This window comes from Lepisma saccharinum, chromosome 9 (genome assembly GCF_977018435.1).
Source record: "Lepisma saccharinum chromosome 9, izLepSacc3.1, whole genome shotgun sequence".
NCBI lineage: Eukaryota > Metazoa > Arthropoda > Insecta > Zygentoma > Lepismatidae > Lepisma > Lepisma saccharinum.
In genome coordinates, this window is record NC_139237.1 from 1,375,045 (window position 1) to 1,402,508 (window position 27,464).

The 27,464-nt window shown below is 43.5% G+C and overlaps 1 protein-coding gene across 2 annotated transcripts in view; it reads right to left on the bottom strand.

Annotated features, from left to right (window-relative positions):
* Nucleotides 1–27,464, bottom strand: part of LOC145991974 (uncharacterized) — a 169,928-nt gene that overhangs the window by 123,259 nt on the left and 19,205 nt on the right. For both annotated transcript variants that reach the window (XM_083127967.1, XM_083127966.1), the window contains exon 2: nt 26,402–26,563. In XM_083127967.1, the coding sequence (XP_082984093.1) occupies nt 26,402–26,563 (162 nt within the window). The remainder of the gene's footprint in view (nt 1–26,401; nt 26,564–27,464) is intronic.

Below are 27,464 nucleotides of genomic sequence, written 5' to 3' on the forward strand. Positions count from 1 at the left end.
CACCCAGTAGTTTACTCTTGAATAAAATGTTGGAAAACTTGCACGTTGTGTGTACACAAATATGGCACATTTTGATTCTTTAAGCCTACAAAGGACAAGAATGTCGGATTTCACTAAATTTTTTGTTGTTTTAGGACATTAAAAAAAAAAAAACCTAAAAATGCCAACAATTCAAATTTTTTATCCCAAAATCGCGTTATTTCGATATTTCGAACGGGCGAAAAATGTGTCCAGACATCAGTGCTCATTCTTAAACACAACTTCGCAGCAATTTACATATTTCACGGTTTTCATGTTTGTGAAAAATCAAGGTTCCTACTAATTGGAAATTACTTTCTGGTCAGCCCTCGTATAAATCAGTAGATGAAAAGTGAAAATTTAGCAGGGCTGGCAGAGAAAAGTCAATTCTTGAAGAAAGTGATTTGCTTTTATGATTGAATGATTCAAGTAAATATGATATTAAAATATTTACGTATTTATTATTAGTATTTTATTTTATAATATTGGACATTAACTTCACTCAGTGAGAAATTAATGACCATCTCTCATGAGTTTAAACAGATAGGACAGAGAGTGGCGTTAATTTCATTGCAATACTAGTGTTGCAGAAAATTTGAGGTTGGGTGCATGCACTTGCCAAAATTTTATAACATTCACCAATGCACATTTACGTTTCACTTTTTCATGATAGTATTCAATATATATCCTGTCTTGTTGGATTCTTCTCAATAAATAAGAATAGTGCAATGTCGTTGTGAACATATGTTAACTTGTGTAAAACCAGTAATACGTCAGGATGATGAAAGAAAACCTTAGTAAGCACTCTACATGAAATAAGGTTAAGTGAGCCAGAAGAGTAATAAAATTCCAGCCGCATATTTGCAGTCTAGAGCTCTTCTTGTTTATGCATGCGATTTTAGTTGGATGTTGCTGTCCGAAGACATCCAACAAAAGTCAATTCCATAAGAGTGACATGCATGCAATTTCTGTTGCATGTTGTAGTGCAATCGTATGTATCAATGGAGTCTATTTGTTTCCATGTTCCTTCAGTTTGTCCAACAAAATGCCTTACTACAACGTCCGACAACTCTCTCCCATCCCCTCCATCTGTTGACAGTTCTGCCCCCTTACTACTCCCATACGGACAAGAAGAAATGATAATTCAATGCATTTTCCACATAATATTTAGAGGCTTAACACATTTTTCTGCCGCTCTGGAAATTTCTCTCTCTCTCTCTCCTCCTGCCATCACTGGTTTCTGGCGCCGTGGTTGTGTTGTGCATAAAAGGGGCCTAAAAGTTGAGTCTGACACTTCCAGACTTTTTTTGACACCTCAAATTCCCTGACTTTTCCAGGTTTTCCAGGCTACAAATAACGAAAATAATTCACACAGTATAAGAACTTGCAGACTGCTGGTTAAAAAAAAAAAAAAAGGTAAAGTTCCCAGTGCATATAGCCCAGTGCCATGATGGCACGTTTAAGGGATGTGGTGGTAGACCCCAAACATTCTCGATCTCAGTCATTTTGGAGGTGATTTGATCAGCACCACAGTCTGGCTACCTTTATCCCACAGGGTTGGTCCCAGGTACCCACTGATTTGAGGCTGCGTGAGCCATGGAGCCACTTTATGTGGGGACAAGGCTGGAAATATTCCTACCTTAGATCACCCAACCCGGAAATCCATAGTTTCCAATTTGGTTCTTTATGTACTACTGTTATGTAATGAAAATAAAAGCAGCAGCCTTCATAGCAATGGCCCAATACCCTATAATTCATCCCAGTGTAGAATTCAAGAAAACATGGTCCTCATAACTTACAAATAGTAGCATACATGGAGGAAACAATAGTTGAGAATCCTGGGGTCACTGTGGAGTAGTTGGTTAGAGCTCTGAATTTGCAGTAAAATCACAGGTCTGTCATACGTTTGATTCCCACCACTAGGAAAAGAAATTTCACCTGAAGGTGAGAGAAGTGGTGTTCTCTTGAAACAGTGTTACAATAAGTATAGTTTAAAGCACTAGACAATGGCTAATGTCCAATTAACATTGCATGCTAATGTACAGGGTGGCTCAATAAGTCCCTTAACACCTGCGGTACAAGGTCACTGCAGCGCGAAAAGTGGAAATGGTGACGACCAATCGTTGCCAGGTCAAAGGGAAACCACATTGATGCCACCCGCATGGTTGATGGCCATGTTGATGTCCGCCATCTTGAAACCAACGTGAAAATTTTCAATGGAAAGGGGGTTGTACAACACATCAATGTGGGCTAGAATTTCACCAGGAAACCAACTGTGACATTTGTTTGCACCAAACTTTAATTGTTGCAGAGATAACGGTAAAACAAAAGTTATAACACATGTTCAATATGGTGTTCCTGTTGGGCAACACACGTGCAAATGTCTCTCCCATGACCTTACCATATTTTGCAGAACCTCAGGAGAGGTTTGGAGTTTTGTGAGTGGGCCCTAGGACAACTGCAACATAAGACAGCCTCGGTAACAAGATTCTGTTCAGTGATGAGGCCAATTTTTGTGTCGGGGGATGTGGGAAGCTAATGGTGTGGTGTGGTACTTGGGATTCCCGACTTGTTGGTCTATTTTTCATTGAGGGAAACTTAAATGCAGAGGGCTACTTGCTTCTGCTATGGGAGGAGATCTTACCATCCTTGAAGTCCGACGATGGGAGCTATCCTCAATGGTTCCAGCAAGATGGTGCCCCACCACACTATTGAATGATGGTCCGTCAGTACCTGGATCAAGCATTCCCTCACCACTGGATTGGTTGCCGAGGAGCCGTGGAATGGCCAGCACGCTCACCTGAACTGACACCATTGGACTTTTACCTCTGGGAACATCTGAAAGCCATGGTGTATGCTACGAAAATCAGGGATGCGGCCCATTTGCGCACATGCATAATGAATGCACGTGCATCTCCTGAGATTCTGCAGAATGTGGTAAGGTCATGGGAGAGACGTTTACATGTGTGTATTGCGCAACAGGGATGCCATAGTGAGCATGCGTTATAACATTTGTGGTACCGTTATCTCTGCAGTAATTAAAGTTAGGTGCAAACAAACGTAACAGTTGATTTCCTGGTGAAATTCTAACCCAATTGATGCGTCGCACGGCCCCCTTCCCATTTAAAATTTTTGTATTGGTTTCAAGATGGCCACCGACCGTGCAGGTGGCGACAATGCGGTTCCCCCTTGGCCTGGTAATGATAGGTCGTCACCATTTCCACGTTGCACGCTGCAGTGGCCTTGTACCGGGGGTGTTAACCCTGTAGAACCATTGTCACTAACATTCAGAGAATTATTCGATACCCGAGTATAATTTTCAAATAATAAATTGTTATAACATTGTAGTCTGTGTGTTATAAACAAGGCAGGCAACATATTTGCATCTGATCATTAATTGATTTCATCAACATCTGTCGCACATGTCTCTTGCGATCGTTGATATTTAGAGTTCCAGATTAAAATAAGAAAGGCTAGTTAGAGAGTCATCACAACACATTCCTTTAACGACAAATTATTCTCACGTAGCATTATAATACTTTAAAATGTCTTGTGACATTTGATATTTTTCTTATTTGACCTTCTTTCTAGATACAGAGGATGCAAAGAAGTTTTTTTGAAAAGTTGCAAGACTTTTCAAAGTGTCACACTTACACCAAAAAATCGGTGGAGTGTCTCTCTTCTTCAATTTCATGTACACACTATTCATTCTTATTGTTTGGGTTAACCTGGAGAGTGGGAAAAGTGACGTAGAGGTAAAAGTAAAGTTCCCCATGCCAAGTAGCACCTTGCCATGAAGGCACATTTAATTTAAGGGATATGGTGGAAGGACCCCACACATTCTCCATGTCAGTCATTTGGAGGTGATGTGATCAGCACCATGCTCTGGTCATCTTTACCCTCAGGGTTGCCCCCTGGATGAGCCTCAGAGCCGCTCTATGCAGAGACAAAGCCGGAAAAATTCCGCCTTTAGATCACCCATCCTGGGAATCGAACCTGGGTCTCCCGCATAGCTGCCAGACAAAAATCGTATAAAAATATGTGCAAATGCAATTATTAAATTAACGCTCATCAGCTATGTTCATGCTGTGCTGCCCATCATTCTTTGCCATTTGGAATAAAAAAAAGTTGCTCCAGAATTGGCCAATATCAACATTCACATAAAAGACTTGCAGAGAAAGGAAGACTACAAGAAGAAATTGTTGAATCCACAACCCTCCCTTGAATGTAAACAGAACAAATTCCACAGGGACTTTCACCTGTCTTTCCCAAGAACTCTACAGTCATCTTGTTCAAAAATAGCTCAGCATGATGATAATTCTCGTTTTAAAAATGCCAATTTTTCTTATCCCATGAGTTTGCAAGCAGGAATTGGAAATGAATGCTTTATTTTCATTTCCACACAGCAGTTATCAGGAAGTTACACGACTTCAAGAAGTTTGGTCACAGCATTCGCTTTGCCCATGCCTGTGATCTCGTCAATCATCTGCTTGCAAGGAAGCTGGAGGTTGTTTGTCCAGCATTTCTCGGAAAAACTAAAAGCGGAACTTTTTGTGCTGGCCTTCCAACATATCCCAGGAAAGGGTGAATGAACTTTTGAAAAGGACAAATGTTACTCTTGGCCATGCTTCTAAAGACTCAAAAACAATGATATCGGTGGAAAAATGGCAATTGATACTTACCAATACCAACACATCAGTATAGGCTCAGCCTTTGTTGTTACTGTGAAAGTGGTTCCTGCAAAAGTTGCCATGTATTGCAGCACAAGCCTGGTTGGAATGTTATATTTCAGGTCTCCAATGTTATGGAAAGGAGCAATTTAATGTTACAAAAATAACATTTTACGTTGCAATGCACTTCATGTTTCACCCATAAGCTTAATAACTGAGGTTGTGCAGCATTCGCTGACTAACCAAACACTTCTCCAGGGGGACATCTTTAATTAGAAGTTTTGGAATATCATGAACTTTTTTGTGTATGTCAAAAATTCAATTTTTGATATAATTTTTACTTAAGAATCAATCAATGTGGGCCTGCAAAAATAAATCATGCTAATGTCTGTGGATTTGTCCATTAACTTTCTGTGAAATAGAAACAAAGTCTTCGCCATATAAGAACATTATACCATATGTTACAACTGCATTTAAATGGAATATTTAGGAAAACATGGACTGGTTAATTGTAATGCTAATTGAAATTGGTAATCTTCCTCGAAGGCAGTGTGTGTTGAGTAACTCACGATATTGCTACAGAAGCAACAGGGTTCAAGGCCCATGTGAGAATTCCTTTGCGAGTGTCCTTGACTCCTTCATAAAGTTTGCCTAGTCACTAGGCCTATGACCTAAAATTTTACAAAATATGCACTTTAATTTGAAAAATATGCCCTTATAACTAGGCTGTTTCAAACATCAATATCTAACTTATGCTGAAATACTTTTATATAGTGTATATACTATTTTTAGTTCACTGTATGGACCCTGAGTTGCAATGCACAGTGAATACTTTCTGTAAATTTTCAATTAAAAATTAAAAAAGATTTTGCTGCAGTCCAAAAAGAAAAAAAAAACTTGAATGAACATGGGAGTAAGAACGAATCCACTTGGAAAATGACTGTATATTTCTTGAAAAAGCGAAAATATGCTGAATATGACCGAAAATCCATCAAAATATGCTTTATCACGTAGAAATGGCCAAATATGCCCTTAAAAAGCACTTTAATTCAATTAGTTTCTTCACCATATGAATTTCTATATATTTAGGGAACACATCACCCTTAGCCCTACTAATCACCATTTACCATCATCATTGCGATTAACTAAAACTAACAGAAAAGCAATATGCAAAATAAGAACAAAAGAAAATATTAGAAATTGTAATTGATATGCATGAGACTTAAATGGAAAATTCTTATTTAAAGTAAGCTCATTAAAAATGTTTTCTTTATTGGTGCAACTTTTTAACACAACAAAATTTATGATGGCAGGATAATATCTTATGTTACTATGAGAAGATCAGGTTGAAAGAAAAATCACGAGTCTTAAGTAATTAATTAATATTTAATTGCACTCAGCATTTACGTTTACACATGTAGAAACACACACACACACATTTGTGAATTATTATTTTAAGCCCAGTTTACGCATAGTTAGGCTAATCATCCTACAGTTTAAAGTGGAATCCGAACAACCATGCAATGTGCCTCCACTGGGTATGGAACCCGGGACCCCTTGATACAGATGTTTGTTTTGTATACATTACATAATATACATACAGTACACATAATACAAAATAACTTAACACTTAGCAAAATGACAAAAAATTAAATAAATAAGTAAATAAAAAATATATATCTCATATACATGTCAAGTATCCAGAAATATACTCAGGTTGAAAGACACAAAATACATGTGATCATGAGAATTAAATTACAATACTTTCATAATTTTGAACTTTTACTTTGTTCATCAGAATAAAACAAACCTGGCTCGTAATGTAGACTCGCAGTCATGGACATACCCAGACTTTTTTTCCAGGGGATTTGGGGCAATGCTTAATTTTAAATTATTTGAAAAGGAAGTAACATTTATTTTAATTTCCATGTAAAAAAGCACAATGAATGGAATGGAATTTTTCACCAATCATTTTCCAGGGGAGAGGGGTGATATGCCCATGCCTCCAGTAACAAAACAGCTACAATAAAAGGAATATAATAAAGATGTAAACGCTAGAAGTTGTTTTTTATGTGATCAATACAGATAAAAATACAATTTTCATTTCAATGACAAAACATGAACATTTTTTGAAATTGGAAAGATTTACACTATTTAAGTTCATACTATTGATACTTTTTGATAATAATTCACCAATTGATACATATATGTTTTCAAAATATTTCTACATCACCATTGAAATTTTTTGAAATTGAAATGTAGTGTGTTTACAAAAGGTCAGCTTCTGTAGTTGTAAGTAGCACATAACCTAAGAGAAAGCAATTATATAATATCACGTCTTTCTTATTTGAAATTTATCCATTTTTTAATAATAAAATAATGATAAACTTTTGGTTCATTTTCAAACGGAAGTTTATGTTCATGATAAATCCATTCCTCCCACCTGCCAAACTCAAAAAACTGAATGTGAACTGTAAGTACCCATGAAAAAGACTGCCAGCGCATGCAAATCAAAGGGGATGTCTCTTGCACTGATGCAGGCACTGAGATTGGGACCCACAGCAGCAAAATCTCAATGCGTATGCTAATAGAGCAGAAAGTAAAAGGCCCCCATCAACTAGCGCCTCCACGCATACAAGCGGAAGAAAAAGGAACCACATGACCTGCAGCAAGCCACTACATGCCTGACGGGCCACCAGTCAGTTGGCGAAATTGATCACGAACAAAAACTGCATGTAAAAATGAACCGTAAGTTTATTCGAGTGAACCTATCTCTACATAACCACCAATTATAACTCACACACAATGAACTTTAATGGGGGACTGAAGTTAAACAAAGAATGGAAGAAGATGTTGGAAAGAGTGGAAAGGACAAGAGAAAAAAAGGAGAGGAGAAGGAAGAAAAATGAAGGGAAAAGAGCGTGAGATTAAAAAGTCCAACCACATTCTATATGGAAGTGTTTAGCCTTTTAGGTGAAAGTAAAGTTGGAAAGTGAAAGTCATCTGCTAGAAAGTTCCAAACAATTTTCTAAATAGTCTGGAGGGAGTAATGTTTGTGTATATATATTACCCTTCTTGTTGTATCTGGTTACTTCTGTACTTGATACAGAGTCTGAAGAAGACCTTGCTAGAAGGTTGAAACGTTACGTTAGTTTATGTTTTTTAATAAAATAAATTACTGCCTTGGTCAGCATATTTAGTTTTTCATAACCACCAAATGGATATCATTAGATCAACGTAAAGCAATCATGACAGCAACTAGCCTAATTGTCCATGCTCCTTGGCATGGCCAGTTTTTGTCTGGGTATGCCCCCGAAATGGTAGGTGGTAGATGCGGCAGGTACGGCAGCCACATTGGCGAAGAGAAGCACTGAAGGTGTGCCATGAAGGTGTTAGAATGTAAAGAATGATATTGAATAAAATTTGAAAAAGTATCAAGAAGTGGTACAAATATAGGTAGAAGTAAAATGTATGAGATGAGTTGGGTTTTGTTATTGAGGTGATGAAGTGGGGATGCTTAGCCCTGGTACATGGCAGTTTTTGTTTGCAGAGGTACAAGGGATTTGATGATTTTTATGTGGTGCAAATGTCCTCGTGGATGCATATTTATATTTGACGAAGGAGGGGGTGTGGGGTTGATTAGCCCCAGGTAATAGCCTTTTCTTTGTTTGCCTAAGGATTGCAGGTGTTGGGGGTTTTAAGTTGAGAACTGAGGGTGGTTTGTCTGTGCAGAGCGGTCAGTTGTGTTATGTCTCAGGTGTCTGGGGGGTTAATTAGCCCTCCTGGTATGGCGTTTTTTGTTTGCCCAGAGGAATGAATTTCTTGTGAGGCAAGGGAGAGGAGAGGGGGTTGATTAGCCCCCTTAGTTGACATCTTTTGTTTGCCAGGAGAATAATTAGGGTTCATTTGTTGTCTGGTCATTAGGGTTTGTCTCGTCTGGTCTATAGGTGAGGGTCATTCAGTCTTGGGGTTTTATTATTCCAACGAAGAATCTGTATCCAGTTTCCAGTCGGAGTGAGAGTGCCCAGAGGATGGAATAGAGCCTGGCGAGTCGGATGCAGGCTTGCCGGCAGACGTTCTCTACATGGCACACAAATGTGAGCCGCTAATCTAGAATTAGAACTAGATATTTGGCCTGGTTTGTTGGGGGATGCCCATCCCTTGGAGCCAGAAAATGTGTTGTTGTTGCGGTCGGCGTGCTCCAAAGGTGACTGCTAAACTCTTTGTGGGATTGGGTTTAATTCGCCATTTGTTAGCCCACTCATCGAAGAGCCAGAGCTGGTCTCACATCTTGTCGTAGCAGGTGTAGAGATCTCTGTTGTTAAGAGAAACAAGGTGTTGTCCACAAACACTGCGGGGAAGATGTTTCTGGCTACAGGGATGTCTGCCGTGAAGATGGCGTAGAGGAGCAGGCCCAAGATGGAACCCTGCGAGACTCCCGCACACATGGGCACTGGTTCCGAGGTCGCACCCCGGTGGTGTACAATGGATGTGAGGTTGTATAGGTACAGTTTAATTAGGTGCAAATAACAATCCGGAAGCTGGAATTCATGAAGTTGATGCACAAGGTCCTCATGTCACACTTTGTCAAAGGCATTCTGTATGTCCAGAAAGATGCCCAGAGTGAACTGCATTCTGTTGGTGAAGTGTGTTATATGATCGCAAGAGTTGTGTGGCGGTACAGTGATGTGGTCGAAAAACCAAACTGATGCTGTGGGAGGATGTCCATTTCAGGCATGTGTTTCTTAAGCCTAAGATGTATGACCCTTTCACAGATTTTACTAACAAGGGAGGTTATCTAAGTGTCCCCTCCAATTTCCATGAAACTTTGCAGGTGTATAGAGGGTCCCAAAGGAAGAAATACGTGTTTTTTTGTTTTGGCTAGCTAGAAAACGGTTCTAGGGGGCAACTCTCCCCTCAAATGTCAATATATGAGAACAAATTGAAGTGGGGATCTGAATCCTGTATCCCTTTACGATTTCCATGAAAACTTGCAGGTGTATAGAGGGGCCCAAAGGAAGAAATACGTGTCTTTTTTTTTGTTTCAGCTAGAAAGCGGTTTTAGGGGGCAAAACCCCCTCAAATGTCAAGATGAGGACAAATTGAAGTGGGGATCTGACCCCTGTGTCCCCCTCCGATTTCCATGAAACTTTGTAGGTGTATAGAGGGGTCCTAAGGAAGAAATATGTGTTCTTTTGTTTCGGCTAGAAAACTGTTATAGGGGCAACCCCCCTCAAATGTCAAGATGAAGACAAATTGAAGTGGGGATCTGACCAGTGTGTCCCCCTCCGATTTACATGAAACTTTGCAGGTGTACGTGAGAGGGGCCGAAGAAATACGTGTTTTTTTGTTTAGGATAAATAGCGGTTTTAGGGGACAACCCCCCCCCCCCACCTCAAATGTTAAGATGAGGACAAATTGAAGTGGGAATCTGACCCCAAAACCACGTAAATATGGCATAGGAAGAACATGCACATATAATTGGAACACACACAGCACAGAACAGTAGGATTGATTGTGTCAAACGCAAGTGCTATCGTGAAGGACAATGGCGGTTGAAGTCCTGTGCTAATAGTACTGGCAGATACACAAGTGGAACATTTGATATATGAAGTGCATATCACTGGTAAACACAGCTCTGTGCTGTGTGTGTTCCAATTATATGTGCGTGTTCTTCCTATGCCATATTTAAGTGTTTTCGGGGTCAGATCCCCACTTCAATTTGTCCTCATCTTGACATTTGAGGGGGGGAGGGGTTCCCCTAAAACCGTTTTCTAGCCGAAACAAAAAAAAACACGTATTTCTTCCTTTGGGCCCCTCTATACACCTGCCAAGTTTCATGGAAATCGAAGGGGGACACTTAGATAACCTCCCTTGTAAGATGTGAAAGGAGGCTGATGGGTCAGTAGCTGGTAGTGTGGCGAGGATTCTTGCCAGGCTTGGGTATTACTGTCACTCGGGACGTCTTCCAGGAAATAAGACGTGAGGAGGATTGCATTGATTATTCCTGTGAAGAGCACTATGGCTTTCCGCGGTGCACGTTTGAGGGCCACCGGGGGGGACTGCATCGAGGCCAGGCGAGCAGTTCGCAGCGAGCCGTTGAATGTGTCCTGCGATCTCCCGGGGATTCGCAAGGCACGGCTGGGTGGTTGGCGGGGTTCTGTTTATTTGATTTGTTTCAAGTTCAACTGTTATATGGTGGGGGATTGGTATTTGTGGAGACGGATTGGGGAGGAACACTTCCCAAAGGTGATTCGTGCGAACATAGCCGCCTGTGTTTGGGGGCCTATCACCAGGCCGGCTGGTCCTGTGATGACCATGGTATAACTATCCGGTTTAGGTTTAGACCCGGCATGCACTACTTTCCAGAGTAGGGGGTCAGCTGTTAGAATATGGCCTCCCATTTTGCTGTAAAGGTCCGCTGGAGGTCATGTCGATATAACATGATTTCCATGCCGGGTTATTTGTTGTTTGCCACCCTTCCGGAATGTTCGTTTGGCGGCTAGTAGGAAGTGTAGCACAGCATCTTCGGCTTCCACTGGGTCGGGGTTCACTGTGGGGCATCTCGTATATCGCATGGCATCCTGGATTGATGTTGTTAGTATGGTTACTGCTGCTTCAATTTCGTCCAGTGTGTTCAGCAGTAGGCGGGAGTCAATTAACTGGTTTAGAAGCGGCATATAGGCATCCTAGTCATGATCTCGGGTGTTTTGCGGTGGGGAAGTCTGTGTAAGGACCCTGTGTAAGGACCCTATGCAACATGAGAGCGATGTCAGCATAGGGAGGGGTGATGATGCCTACCCTGGTATGTAGCACTACGTCCAGGGCATCGAGGTCGGTGCCAGATCTTCGGGGATAGTGTGTGGGGTCTCTTGGTGCACTTATTTCCAGGCTGGTTGTTGGTAGAGTACGGGCGAGTGCGTTTCCTGCATTGTTATTGTGCCGGGAGTTTCAGGAGTAATGTCTTGCATTGAGATAACCAAGAAATAACACATGTCGGCCGAGAGCTTCGAGTGTGTTGATATCTTGGTGGAGTAGCTGGTTGGGTGGGGTCTTGTAACAGGATGCAATTATGAAGGGGTCTCCGGGGGTGTGTATCTTGATTCCCATGGTTTCCATCTGTTGAAGTGGTGGCACTATCACTTCCTCAATTGGAAACTCCTATGCACGAGTATTGCTAGTCACTGCGTGGTGCATGAAGTCTGTCTTGTCTGTAAGGTTTAAAGTTGCAGATAGTGAAGGACATTCTCTGTTTAAGGAATGATTCTTGTACGCACATTACATCTATTCTGTGATTGGAAATATAGTTTTGGACCTCCAGGTGCTGTTTGTAGATGCCGGCGGCGGTGAATGTTGCGACACGTAAGGAGTGATGTATTGCCGTGCGTTTAAAAACAGCCATCATTGTGCATGTCGGCGAGCATTATAGTGATGATGGCTAATTTTTCGAACTGGTCGTTTGCTGTTTTTAGTTGTGGGGGCTGCCGGAAGGATTTGCGGGAGCATTTGGTGTAGGCTGGCTCCCGCGAAGCTTTTGAGGAAGGCAGAGAACGCCATGCCATCTTGTGTTTCACTGTCCGTTCTGGGTGTGTTGCAGGGTGGGCCTAGTTGGCTCTGCTGAATCCGCCCGTGGTGGATGCTGGTAGTGGTCTATGTTGCATGTTGCTGATCATGGCGGTTTTACTTTATTTGGAGTTTCAGCTTCGCAGGTTTGCCTCCGGGCTTCAATGTTGATGTTGTACTTGGCGGTTCTTGTTTTCATTGTTCTTTTGGTGACGCCGTGCAACTGTCGCAGGCGAGGCATTGTGAGATGGTGGTTAGCAGTGAAGAGTCGTCACCCTCCTTCCTAACGGTCACCCATCTGATTTTTGTCCCGGCGTGATGCTGCTTGACATTGAATATCGCCGAATAAGTCCAGTTCCTTACTGGAGACGAGGCATCTTGCGTGTTCTCCGAGCCAGTTGGACGTGTCCCAGTAGTTGTATTGTCAGGTTGTGGTGGTGCGACTGCTTAGCCCAGAACTTAATTTTCAGTAGTTGTAATGTCAGGTTGTGGTGGTGCGACTGCTTAGCCCAGAACTTAATTTTATCTTGCATCATGAATTCGTATAGCTTTTCCTGGTCAAGGTCTTCATGTATCTGTGCTGTTGATGTGAAGCGGTCGGCTCCATATATGATTCGCAGGCTCTATTTTGGACCTATTGTAATGCTTCTAGATGTCCTTTAGCACTGTGTAGCCATACTGTACAGGTGTAAGTGAGAAATGAGCGGATGACTTGCATGAATACCCTGATCCGTATACGAATGGGTAGAATCGGGCTACGGAAGACCGGAAACAGTTGTCCGATGCGCTGTGTTCCTCTGTTTGTTGTATCTTTCAGGTGTTTTTCGAAAGTGAGGTCGTAGTCCAGTGTGATGCCCAGATATTTAGCTGAATCTGCTTGAGGTATGTTACGTTGATGAAGTCTGAGTTGTGGGTTAAAGCGAGGCATGTTCTTAGTAAAGACCACCACTGAACTTTTATCTGGGTTGACCTTTATTCGCCATTTCGTCGTCCATCGTTCGTAGAGGCAAAGGTATCTTTGCATTAGGATTTCGCTGTAGATCCTGTTAACACTGGAGGAAAATATTGCCGTGTCATCTGCAAATACTGGGAGGGTGACAGAGGGCGGTGCTGGCATGTCAGCAGTGTACAGGGTGTGTAATAATGGTGAAATGCATGATCCCTGTGGAGCACCTGCGGTGATCGGTTTCAGGCTTGAAGTGTTTCGTTGTATAGAACAACAAATTCCCTGTTGTCCAAGAAAGAACGGAGAAGGTTCAGTTGATGATACATAGGCGATTGAGCTTGAAGAGAAGTCCCTCATGCCACACTCTGTCGAATGCCTTTTCGACATCGAGGAACACTCCCAGTGTTGTGACCTTCCTGTTGAAATTTATGGTGGCCATGTATACGACCCTCATTAGTTGGGTGACCGTACTGTGGTTGGGTTGGAAACCGTGCTGGAAGTCTGGTAAAAGCTGGGCTTGAGTGGTGAAGTCTTGTAGGCGATCTGCAAGCAGCCTCTTGAACACTTTTGAGACGTGACTGAGAAGACTGAAAGGTCTGTAACTAGCTGGAAATAAGGCGTTTTTCCGGCTTTTGAGGATGGGGCAGATGGTAGCCATCTTCCATTGTTGCGGGAAGTAGGCATTCAGTAGCATTGCATTGAAAATGCTTGTGATGTATACTATCATCTTCCTTGTGCCTTTCCTCAGGTCTTCTGGTATTATTTTGACCACTCCTGGCACACGGTGAGGGTTAATATGCAATATGACCCGCACAACTTGCCGTGGGTTGAATAGCTGCGGTGGCGGATCTTGTTGGTTGATCTGTGGGAAGTTCGAGATCCACTTTTCTACAACTTCTATTGTTCTATCATCGAACGGCCATGGATTCAGTGATAGTTGGTCTTGGTAGTGGTTTGCTAGTTTTACAACCTGTTGTTTGGGGTCAAACTGTATCCCCATCGCTGTATGTAGAACAGGTGTAAGGTGTGTCTTCCATTTCCCTTGCAGATTACTTGTAATTTGCCAGAATGAGGATGGCTTTCCCTGAGTTTCCTGCAGCACTTTGTTCCACTTGTCTTCAAGCACTCTGGTGGTGTGGCGACGTATTTGTCGTTGCAGTTTGTCTTGCAGTCTCTTGTAATGTTGCTGCCGAGATGTCTGAAACTTGCGGTGTGCCCATCTTTTGGCTCTGATGAGCAGGTGTAGATGAGGATCGTCCTTTTTAATGACTTCACCAGGAGGTAGGTATATAGAAATTCTTCTTTTTGCCTCTCAGATGGCTGCAGTTAACCGATCCACCGCTGCTTCTATCTCCTCAGGTGAATGAATAACATCATGCAGGTTGATGTTTCCATCTGTACTGATTGCAATCAGTGGTGCAGACTTTTCCTTGTGTTTTCTCCCTCGTTAGCAAGTTGTGAGAGTGGGTGAATAAGATCTGCTCGTGATCGGACTCCAAGGCTGATTATCACAGAGGGTTCAGCTTCAAGCTGTAGTCCTTTTGTTAATACGACGTCCAGGACATCTGGTCGGCCTTGGATCTTCAGGTAGTGAGTAGGGAGCTTGGACCACGAACCCGATATTTCCTGCAGCTGATGAAGTGCTCTCCCAGCGTTATTAGCAGTTCTTGAATGCCAGTCTGGGTGTTTGGCATTAAGGTCTCCTGCCAGGATGACTTTTTGCCCCAAATTAAAGACTGCACGAAAGTCTGCATCTTCGATACGTGCTGGTGGGCGTGCGTATGCTGATAAGATGATGAAACTCGACTGTGGAGTGTATATTTCCACAGCGAGCGCTTCCAGGTGAATGAGATTTGGTACTTGGATCTGACGAGCTGGTATGTTTGATTTCACGAGGAGGAGAAGTCCCCTTGCTTCTTGTAGTTCTGTCAAGTCTGTAGACTGCGTAGTTGGAATGTTTGAATTGCTGCTGGCTGTTGAGATGGGTTTCGTTGTTGAGTATGACTTGTGGATTATGCTCTGTGATGAAATGTTGTAGGAGGTGTCTTTGATGCCATAGGCCATCCACGTTCTATAAACATATGGAAATCTGATCTTGGAGTATTGTTGTTTTAGCGTTCGCCATGGAGGAGCATTTCCATGAGAACCTCGATCATGGCAGTTACTTTCCCTGGCCCCTCCGGTGCAGCAGCTATCCGGCAAAGGACGTTTTTGATTGCAGGTAAGAACTTTTTGAAGTAGTAAAAAGTGAATATGGACTGAAGATCATCATGTAGATTCATCTCAGCAGTTGGAGTGGTACTTGCAGATATTTCTATGTTGTTGATCTGGTTTTTTACCACTGCGATCATTTCTGGCTCGGCTGGAAGACGTTGTTGCGAGTTCCGAGGAGCCGGTGGAGTGTACTTCTTTTTGGCCTGCAGGGAAGAGCCTCCGCGCTCCTTCACTGTTTGGTGAGTTTTGATTGGTGGAATTTCTGGCTGTTTTTGTGCCTTAGAAGGGCCATTTTTGGAATCTTCTTTCCTCCTTTCCTCTCTTTGGAATAGTTGTGGAGCGGGCCGGGCAGCCTTTGGTGGTGTTAGAGCTGCTCTAGGCTGAGTTGCTGGTGAAATTCCTTGGATGTCAGTGTCCGGCCTTTTTGGAAGTGGTCGGAAGTCCTTAGGATTTGGCGGTGGTGGTGCCAGTCTTGACTTCTGAGTTCCTGAAGAGCCCGAGTTGCGTGCAGCTTTCATTGCCTTGATGACTGGGCACCCACGATAGCTGGCTGGGATGGTTTTCTCCGGAGCATAAGGCACATTTAGGCATGAATTTGTCTCCCTTCTTTAGACATTCGTTGGTGAAATGGTCCTCAGCATACTTCACGCAGCATGAATTGGCGAAGCAGGTCTCTGATCCGTGCCTGAGACGCTAACATCTGTAACATTGTAACAGGAATTGTGCTCTGTAAGGCTCGACTGTGGTCCTGTTGTAGACAATGGCATCTAACTTGGAGAACTCTTTCCTGTTTCCTTCCCTGGAAAGGACTACCAGGAAAAGTGGAATGGGTATATGTGCTGTGGTATTCCCGTGACATGCCCGTTTGGTCAGAATGTTGATGCGTTTTACTGGAAAACCCGTTTTGGTGAGGTCTTCTCTGAGATCTTCTATCGGCGTATAAACCGGTAGCCCTCTGATTACACCTTTGTCGGCCCCTCTTGTGAATACCTGCTGCCATTTGCAAGGAGTTGACGTCATGGAACATTCTGACACGGAAGACTTCTTTGTTCTGGCATTGGATGGTAATACAAGAAGCTGTATGTTTGACTGACGGTCTTGCTGTAAGGTCGTGTACTATTTGAGCCATTGTTGCATACTTGTTCTGTATTTCGTAAAGAAAGATAGTGATGTTGGAGTTTTATTTGCTTAATTTTCCCCCTTATTTGCTGTAGAGGCATCTTCCTTCTTCTGCAGAGGTTCGAAGGTGTTGTGTAAGGGCAAGTTTTGCATTTTACGCACCTTGACTAGACGTACTGTGCATTTCGGGTATTGGAAATCATCAGTGTCAGGTATGATATCGCCATCTGTATCTGATGATGACGAGTCTGGGTGATTTCTCTTGGCGTGGGAAGGTGGTGATTCGTCCATCTCCATTTCGTTGGTTGGTCGTACTGTGTCTCCTGAAAGTGGAGACGTTTGAAAAAGCTCTTGGGTGGAGTAAGAGCTTGAGTTTGGCTGCTCTGGAAACACATCTTCTTGAGATCCAGGCGGTTTCTTTGCTTTCATCGATGCTGACATTTTGTCTTCTTGTCGGTCTGCACTCTGAAAAATCCGAAGATAGTAACAGAGTTAGGTGAAAAGATAGTGGTCTAGCTGCCAGGGATGGGGTTTTGTATCCACGCGCGGACCGGTGGGAAAACTATTACTTGCAGAGAGCACCTGCGTTTTCACAGGGCACGCAAGCCTGGCAGCCCAGGGTTCTCTGCGTATGGTGACCAGAAATAGGGGGATTGGCACTCGCCGTTGTCCCGAGGGTCCACGCTTGGTGAGAAATCTCACTTCTTCTACCTGGTAACCCATGCTTAGGAGTTCCTAGGTGATTTCATCTGTTGCTTGTTGGTTCGTCCAGTGCCATGTTGCGTATCACGGCCCATATGGGTTTGGGCATCCAAGGCATTCCAGACACACACTGAATGTTATTTTGCGTACAAAAGGCGATGGTCTTTTCATAGGCAGGATTAGTTTGGAACTCCATGCATACGCCGTCCCTGGTGTGACGCACAAACGGCTTCTCATTAACGGCTCGTCCTATACTTGTGACAAAATTGTATTTGTTTTGTATTCCGTACACATCAATTACAGGTGGTTTGGGAGTGTTGTTGCCCCTCGGGAGTTGGGAGTCATCACTACGCAGGTTGTTATTGTCCTCCATATCCATATTATCAAGGGTCGTGAAGGGGTTGTTTATAGGTATTTCCTGGGTAGGAGAAACTGGATGGGAGGAGGGGGCGACTTTGGATACTGAAAGTCATCCTCAAGCATTGGATCTGCTTCAGTGGAGGCAGGGGAGAAACTGCGTTTATGGATTTTATTGTCCTTGGAAGAGGATGTTTTTGTTAGGGAAGTCAGGTGTTGTCTCTGGGATTTTTCCATTAGAGATATCTGTGGTGGTTTACGGACTATTTTATGGGCAACCTTGCCTGGATTCCTGGTAGCATGAGGTTTGGATGTGGGTGTTTGTCCTTTTGGATGGGAGAAGGATTTAATTTGAGCCATTGGTGTTTGCTGCGAGGATTCAATAATGTTTGTGAATATTGGGGATGAGGCGGTGTCAGGGGAAACACTCATCTGGTCTTTAACATATGTTCGTAGGAAATCAAGGCTTGCACTTGCGCTTCCGAGCTGCCAGCAGGGAATTTTGCTCCCGACACTTCGGTCACCATGAGCCAATGCAGGGGAAGCCGGTGCCAGATGGATGCTGGGAGCTTGTGGCTGTGCGATTTGATTGGTTGAGTCACTCAAGGTTGCTGACGTTGGACTCGGATCGACGGCTGCCGTCGAGGTGGCAGGGGCACGTGCTAGAGTTGACGATGTTGGACTCTGTGCAATGGCTGCAGGTGCCGAGGTGGATGGACACGTGTGAGAGGATGAGCCACAGTGGCCTGGTGGGAGCGGCTTGTACTCCGCTTGCAGTTTTGATTTGCTGGTGGTACTTTCGCGATCACGCATTTGGAGCCAACAGGTTTGCGCTTCGCGAGCAGCTTTCGGCCACGAACACTGGACTGGGCTACAGGGCCTCAGGAGGCACTGTCACACGGCACTTCAGTCTGTGATAGGCCGACGCATACTCAAACTGTTTCAGTGAGGGTGGTTAGTTCCTGTCGCTTTATTGTGATTTATTTACTACTGTGCACTCAATCTGTGGTTTCTACACACCACAAAACTTCTTCCGATGTGTTCTGGCGAGCGAGCGGTAGTAGTATATTGTAGTCATGATAGAAGTTTCGTCTTTACGTAGACTTGACTTTGTGAAGATGGTGATGTAGGGATGAAGACTCGAGCTTGAAATTATTTTGTGAGGAAGGGAAGATATTTGTCATCGCTGCAACTACCGCAGCAGTGACGTACTTGTTGGTAAAGATGCAAAAAGAGAGGTTTTGGCCCGAGTTTGTGGGCGAGTGTGTGGAAGAAAGAAGGCAATGGATTGTTCCCTTGCTGGGCCTTTTTCGGCCTGGAGGTTTGTCCTCCGAATGTGTATGTATGGCAGATACGGCTGTCCCAAAGGTGGTGCAAAGCACTGAAAGTGTGCTCTGAATGTGGGGATGATGTGAGAGGGGATGGGTACGAAAAGAAGTAAAGTGGGTGAGAAACATGTCTCTCTTGGGTTGATGTTGTCTCGATAGGTGCGAGGAGAGGGGTTATTTAGCCCCAGGTCTTGACGTTTTTTATTTGTCAAGGGATGGGGAGATTTTGAAAGTGTTTGTTTTTGAGAAGGGTGTCTCTCTTGGCAATGAGGTTTTTTAGGAGAAGGAAGTTGTGGGGTTGATTAGCCTCACGTCATGGCATTTTTTGATTGCCGAGAGGGATATATGAGATTTGTAAGTAAGTGTTTCAATCGTATGTTAAGTCAAGGTTGTTTTGTCGGGATTGATTGTGTGGTGTCCGTCCATGTAATTGTGTGTCGTATGTTAATACAGGGGGGGATTGATTAGCCCCCGGGTGTGGCATTTTTTGTCTGCACATGGGGTAGAAGGAGAAGTGAAATGGAGATATTTTGCTCATCTTCAGGGGGTGGAGGAAGGAGGTTGATTAGCCCCCGGGTGTGGCATGTTTTTGTTTGCCTTAGGTTCAGGGTGTGCATCAGTAGTGGAAGGGTTTGTCCCATCTTGTCTGTAGTTGGGGGTTACTACATCTTGGTGTCTTATTAGTTCATCTTAGTATTAGTGTCCGTCCTTTTCTACTCACCTCCGGATTTGTATGGTGGATGAGGCTGTGCCAGAATGTCCTTGTTGTCATCTTGGCTTGAAGATGTAGTGGGTCCAGGTCCAGATCTTCGTGAATTTGAGTGATGCAGACGTCCCTCGGGTATGCCCCTATTATGCAGGCAGCTTTGTTTTAGATGACTTGAAGTCTGTAGAAAGTCGTAGGTGCTACTTGGTGCCAGGCTGGAATTCCATACAGTAGTATTGGCTGTAGAAGTGTAGCCAGGTTTCGATTGTAAGGGAAAGGGCACGCAAGATGGAGTAAAGCCCTTCTAGTCGTGCGCTGGCTCACCAGCAAACGTCTTCAACGTGGCAGGCATAGGTGAGCCGTCGGTCTAGTGTTAAGTCTAAGTTTTTGGCGTGAGTAGCGTGTGCAATTTCAGTTCCCTGTAGCTGTAGGGTTCGCTGTTGATTGTGGCATCGTGCACCGTAGATTACAGCGACACTCTTGGTGGGGTTGGGTTTTATTCTCCACTTGTTTGTCCACTCCTCGTATAGCCTAAGTTGGTCTCTCATTGTTTGGTAGCACACATACAGGTCTCTGTTGCTGGTTGTAAATAAGGTGTCATCTGCGTATACAGCTGGGAATATGTTGTTCAAGATGGGGACGTCCGTCGTGAATGTTGCGTATAATATTGGGGCAAGAATCGATCCTAGTGGTACTCCGACATGCACTGTCGTAGGTTCAGAACTGGCTCCGAGGTGATGCACAATGAAGGTTCTACGTCGAAGATATTTGTGGATGAGATGTATGTAGCAGTCTGGAAATTGAAATTCATGTAATCTGTGCACTAGACCGACATGCCATACCTTATCGAATGCGTTCTGAATGTCAAGAAAGATGCCCAGGGTGTAATGCCTGCGATTAGCATGTAGGCTAAGATGGTCTACTACGCATGCAAGCTGCGCGGTGGTGCTGTGTTGTGGTCTGAAGCTGAATAGATGATTAGGTAGAAAGGTAGAATGTTCATTGCCGCTACATGCTCGTGTAATCTGTGGTTAATTTCCCTTTTACAACTTTTACTTAGATGGGACAGTAAACTGATGGGCCGGTAACTGTTCAGGTTGCATGGGTTTTTCCCCTGTCTTGGGATCATCACTACCCTGGACATCTTCCATTGTTCAGGGAAGTGCGATGTCAGTAGTATGGCATTAACAATTCTAGTTAGTAACACAATAGCTGCCGGGGGAATGGAGTCTAGACTGGGCACGCTGCGTGTTGCAAGTTTGCGGATGTGTCCAGACACTTCACGGGGATTCGTGAGTCACGGCCGGTAGGCAGGTGGCATCAGGAGTAGCCGGTTAGTTTCATGTACTATCACTTGGTGTTGTGGGTTTGGTGTTTTCGGCAGATGTGTGGGAGTAAACACTTCACTGAGATGCGCTGCAAAGATATCTGCTTGGTCTTGCGGTGTTATCGCAATGCCATTCGGTCCGTTAAGTACAGTTGTGTGACTGTCAGGTTTTGGGCATGTCACTTTTCAAACAATGCTCCAGAACTCACCACTGTGTGTGTTTGTGTGGGGGGGGGGGGGGTATTGTGCGGAATGTTGTTTCCCATTTTTCTGTAACTGCACGTTGTAAGTGGTTTTTCACATGACAGGCCATGCTGTTGAAACGGGCTTTCCAGGTTGGGTGATATGTAGCCTGCCATCGCCTCCTGAAAGTCCTTATTGCGACTAGCAGGAATTGTAGAAGTGGGTCGTTTGCATGTTCTGGTATTTGGTTCACTTGGAGGTGCTGCATATAGCGCATAGCATCCTGCATGGAGGTGGTGAACGTAGTTATTGCTGCATCTATTTCTGCTGGATTGCGTGCAGGCATCCGTGGTTCTATTGTCTGGTTGAGGAGTTGTGTGTATGCATCCCAATCGTAGTCCCGTATGTTGGGAGGTGGTAACGTGTGTGTAATAACACAGTGTGAGATGACCACTTGGACCGGTACGTGGTCTGAGTCCAGCATGATTTCAGCAAACGGGGGTGTGATAATTCCCACCCCGGTGTGGAGCACCACATCTAGCACATCGGGGAAGGCACCGGGCCATCTGGGGTTGTGTGTTGGGACCAAGAGGGCGGTAATTTCCAGATTGGTATTACGTACAATGCAGGCCAGGGTTCTCCCGGCATTGTTAGTATGTCTAGAGTTCCAGGTATGGTGTTTTGCATTCAGGTTGTCCACTAGCAGTATGTGTCTTCCGAGTGATTCCAGGGTGTTGATATCCTATTGTTCTATTTGATTGTTAGGTGGTTTATAGCAGGAGGCGATAATGAGAGGATCGCCCGGGGTGTGAAGTTTAATCACCACTAACTCAAGTTGCTGGAGAGGTGGAATTGTCAGTTCTGTTGATGGGAAGCTACGGATTACTAGGATGGCAAGTCCTCCACGTAGCGCATTTAATTGGTCTTTTCAGTAGATTTTGTAGTTTCAAAGCGTGAATGATAGATGTGGCTTTAAAAATGTTTCTTGAAGACACATAATATCTATTTTTTGGTTGGTAAGGTAGTCTGTGTTCTAATTTTTGGTTTGAAATGCCGCTGGCGTTGAACGTCGCGATCCATATGGAGTGGTGAATGGCTGTGCGGTTAGAAACAACCATCTTTATGCATATCTGCCAACATTATTGTATTTATGGCCAGTTTCTCGAACTGGTCGTTCGCTGATTTAAGTTGTGGGCTGCCGTTAGTAAGTGAGGGAGCATGTGATGGAGATTCGCAACCGCAAAGCTCTGGAGGAAAATTGAGAATGGCATCTCGTCAGTTGTTGCACTGCCTGTTCTTGGTGTGTTGCGAGGTTGAGTCGGGGGGGCGGGGCCTGTTGTGTGCTCTCCGCTCTTCACTGGTCAGCTGCGGGTGAGGTTCTGGCTACCTGGGAAACGGTTTTCTGTCCGTGCGGACCGGCGTGAAAACTGCTGCTGGTAGGGGGTTCTTGCATCTTAGCGGGAGGTGCTGGCCTGACTGGCCGAGACTGGGTGAAGGAACTGGTGGCAGCACGAGGTTCCGTACTGGGGGTTGTGGGTTCACGTCCATGAACAGTGTCCGCAAAGGAGCTGGTACCCTGTAATGATCGAAAACCCGGCAGGCACGAAAGCTAGCGGGATGTTCTCCGCCGCAGTTCACGCACTTGCATGGGTCTTCTCGTTCTGGTTTTTCGCACTCGCGGGACAAGTGGTTGCCGGCGCAACGAACACATCACGGTGCGACAAAGCATTTGCATGCCTGGTGTCCAACCCTTTGGAACCAAAAGCACTGGAAGATCCCCTTGCTGCGATATTCTTCTACAACAATCTTGTTCTTTAGGATGGACCATTCATGAAAACTGTGATTTTGGCGCCGGGTGCCTTGTCGAATGGTAACTAAGAATAGGGGTACTGGCACACGAGGTTGGCCTGGTGGGCCACGCTTGGTGAGGAGGCGTACCTCTTCAACTGGGTATCCCATGCTTTCCAATTCCTCTTTTAGCTCATCGATGGGTTAATCGAGCGCAAGAAACCGGATCATCCCTTGATCGGTTTTGGTGTTCGGGTCATGCCAGAATTGTATATTATGTTGGGTGCAGAAGGCAACAGTCTTGTCGTAGGCAGGAATGGTTGTAAATTCCATACGTACTCAGTCTCTGGTATGGCACATGAAAGGTTTTTCTTGAACTGCACGTGCGATACTTGTGACGAAGTTATATTTATTTTGAATTCCATAGACATGGATTATTGGTGGCTTGTAGGTTTTAGGACCACTTGGAGGTGGGGGTACCACAACACCTGGGTTGGCGTCGTCTTCCATTTCAATGTAATCAAGGGTAGTGAAGGTGTTGGTTATGAGAATTTCCTGTAAAGGAGAGACTGGTCGTGAAGAAGGTGCTACCTTCTTTGGGTATTTAAATTCGTCCTCTAACATGGGATCGTTTTCAGGTGTGGTGAAAGGAGAGAAACTGCGTTTCTGTGTGGTTGTAGCCTTAGAAGGGCCTGGATTTGGCAGGGATGTCAGGTGTTGGTTGAGTGTTTTCTCCATGGGAGGAATTTGCATTCGTTTTTAAGGGAGGCGTGAGCAATCTTGTTTTGCTTGCCTGTAGCGTAAAGGTTAGTTGTGAACACTTTTCCATTTTGGTGGGGAATTAGTTTATCTGGTGGCATTGGTTGTGATGATTCAATAATGTGTGAATTACTTGGGAACTACGCGGTGTCAGGAGTACCACACCACTCACTCACGTGGTCTTTAACATGGGAGAGGAGAAACTGTAAGCTTGCACTCGTGCTGTCAGGCTTCCAGCTGGGAAGCGCACTCCCGATGTCTCGGTCTCCGTGGGCAGATGCCGGGGTGGCCAGTGATAGTCGGATGTTGCTGCGACCTTGTGGTTGTGTATTCTGATTGGCTGAGCAACTGTGAGGAGATGACGTGGAACTCGTGTTGATGGCTGTTGGCACCGAGATGGTGAAAAAAGAAAGAAAGAAGGAACCCCCCCCCCCCAAAGGGCTCGCGGGGGTGAGTGGCGCCCGATCTGAGTCAACCGGTGACTGCCCTCGAAGGTGCAGATCTCGCTTAAGACGTTGATGCACTCTTGAGTACATCATAGTCCCATGTTCAATATTTTGCTTAGGTGCAGTCTTTCCTTCAGAATAGATCCAGTCAAGCCGGATTTCTCCCTTTGGGAAGCCTCCATTCATGCTTGGCATGCACTAGTATGCTAACTACCTACATGACATCGAGATTTGTTTAAACCTGGTTTCAATCTTGTAAAGAGATTTTTACCAGGCGGCGAAAATAGAATAGGTGGGTGAAAAAACTACAAACTAGGAAGAGAACAAAGAGAAGGGAAGCTCCCGAGGGTAAAAAAAAAGTAAACTTGTAAAACCTCGGCTGCGTCTAGTATACAAAGCTTCGTCTCGATTCTGATGTGCAAAAAAAAACCACGTAAAAGGGAGGTAAAAAAACACACATCCTATGGGTTGCTATCCTTAATGGAGCCGTGATGCGGCAGGTAGGATCAGGAGTTGGAAGGTATGGGTGTTTTTGGCTACAAGTAGCTGTTCAAGTCTTGTGTTAGTAGGACCTACTCATGCACACGTTGATTCTCAGGTTATTGGTTCTGTAGGGGTACCTGGGGGGTTATTTATTATTCTTCTGACGCTCAAACCTTGGAGGAGAATTAACGGTGCGTGGGGAACTACTGTTTCTTTTTGAGGTAGTTGGAAAAAACTCCCCCCAGAGATTGATTTCTGGGCCGCGAGGCACTCTGACTCCCCGGGCTCTCCCCGGTAGAGCAGGATAAATCCCAAGCTAGCACCCAGTTCTCTCTTCCCAGATCCTTATGTCGGAGGTGGTCGCCTTATTGTCATTGGCGGTAATTCCATAGAACGCTCAGAGGTCTCTTGTGCTTGTATCGCATTCACGGGTACGTGCCTAGATTTCTGATCAGTTCGTTGTAAATTTGGTTTATCTTATTCTATAGCTTGGTCATGATTTTATAGTTGAATTCTTTGATTTTCAAGTCAAGGGTGAATCCAAGATATTTGACGTGTTTCTGCCAAGGTATGTTGACCCCTTCCAGAGTGATTTCCGGTGGGAGGGGTTGCCTTTTCTTGGCGAACATAATCGCCTCCGTCTTATGGGCGTTAATCTTGAAAACAGCATGATATTTCAGATTCTATTTCATTAGTATACACATGAAGATAAGACATACTCAAATTACAAAACAATATATCCATTGTTATATTGTTAACAAGTAAACTTTGAAAAAGTGCTTTGCTTCCCTGCGAGTATTATGTTATAATATTGGTATATTATTTCCCTTGCAGTCTACAGTTCTTACAAGCAAATAAACACAATTTCTGCTGTTTATTTATTTACTTATAATTATTCAAACTAAAAATAAATGTCTGACGAAGGAAGCATGTGTTCTCCCAAAACATAACAGCAAAAATTGTGTTTATATGCTTGTAAGAACTGTAGACTGCGAGACATAATTCTACAATGCAAGCAATACATATATACAAGAAAAACTGCATCTAGTATACGAGCATTATGGGATGGACCTTACAAATCAGCTACAACACGTCAACCATCACTATTTTCTGGTACAATTAACTTTTACTTGTAATAATGAAAACAAAATAACACAACAATGAGGGATCCAGGGGAAAAGGCCCAATTTTCAAAATTTTCTAAAAACTGGGGTTGCATAATTTTTTTTTTCTTCTTCAAAATTTGGGGACTGATATTACATATCCTCAAAATTGGTCTTTTGTCGTGCTTCCATCTAAATTTGGTCCATTCACCATCCATAGGATCAGTGCTAGAAGCAAAATTCTGCAAATTTGTTTCAGTAAGTTGGCAACACTGCTGCTCCTATGCATTATTATTATTATTATTATTATTATTATTACTATTTTATCCAAGAAGTACCATGGTTGTAGAATTCTACCAGTGCTACATACTACATTTTTTCGTTCATGTTGGTCAATTGCAGTGGGCACAAGAGCATGCCGAATACTGTTTTTTTTCTCTCTTTCAATTGATTTTCATCTTCTATTAACAGTAGAATGTATAAATTTCACCTCCGCTAAAAGCCCTGTCTTTCCAAAAGAAAACAAAACAGATTTCATTTTTCTACGACAATTAGTTCCCGATCTATGAGTTCTTTGTACACTGCGCAAGTTTGAAATGTGCAAGCTTGAAAAGTTACCATCCAGAGAGGCAATCCACATGTGCAGGGCTCCATCTGCTAAAGGTTAAACACAACATAATTGTGCTTACCTTACAGCCTTGCTCCTTTTGGTTGCATTCCTCCGCTAGTAAGATGTAGTTGGTGAGGAGATTCTCTGACTCATGGCACATGTCTCGGAAGTCCTGGAAGTTATCCAGTCTGTCTATGCATGGCATGCACACAAACTTTGGTAGGCTGTCATCTTTGGTAACCTGTTGGAAGGACCAATGAAAAACTAATCAGCACTAACATATTAAGCAAATATTATACAGTATTTGGTAGAATTATATTCTTTTCCTGTATACCTGCGAGCAACTTCATTTTAAAACTGTTACCATATTTTTTTATATTTTCAAATTTTGAATTTTTGGCCTTGGTGGAATATGAATGGTTCTAAGAAGTACAAAAGGAGCATTTTCATGGCTCTGTGTGTCATTTAAAAGCAGTGATAATCGAAGAAAAGCACAACTAGTTTTTCAAAAGCCTGATGTTTTAAAAATAGCACAATTTGGAACTTGTTCAGTTCTCTTCAAATGAAGTTTTAAATGCTATGCAAGAATAGCAAATACGCTTCAACTTGGTCACGAAGAACCACCAAAATGAAAAGTTCCTCTACTTCATATTTTCATGCAACGTTGGAAATACAGTCTCATATCTTCTTGGCTCTGCACGATCCATCAATTGCACAGTGATCAAATGTGGTCAGTCTGTGATGAAACTTGAAAAAAAAAAAATCAACTATGGCCTCTTTCCTAGAAAGCATGCTCCTGAATTAGACAAATTATTCACTCATACTCCCAACATTGTGTCCATGCATTACTTACTTCCAGAGTTTAAAAATATACTCAATGAGAAGCAACTTACAAGGATTGTATTAATGGAATGGAGAGGAAAATTGCTTCCCTCCAAGGCACTTAACCAAAACTAAATAAAAAAATTACAAAAATAAGAAATATAAATATCTCCCCTTAATGTCTAAAATTAATCTCCCTTACGTCCAAAATTAAGCGATCAGACCTTTTATGTCCAAAAATCAAGTGACCCTCTCGATGTGAATAAAACTTAGATTGACAAAAACAATACCTTCTCTTCCCGGGTTGATGGTCTAAAATG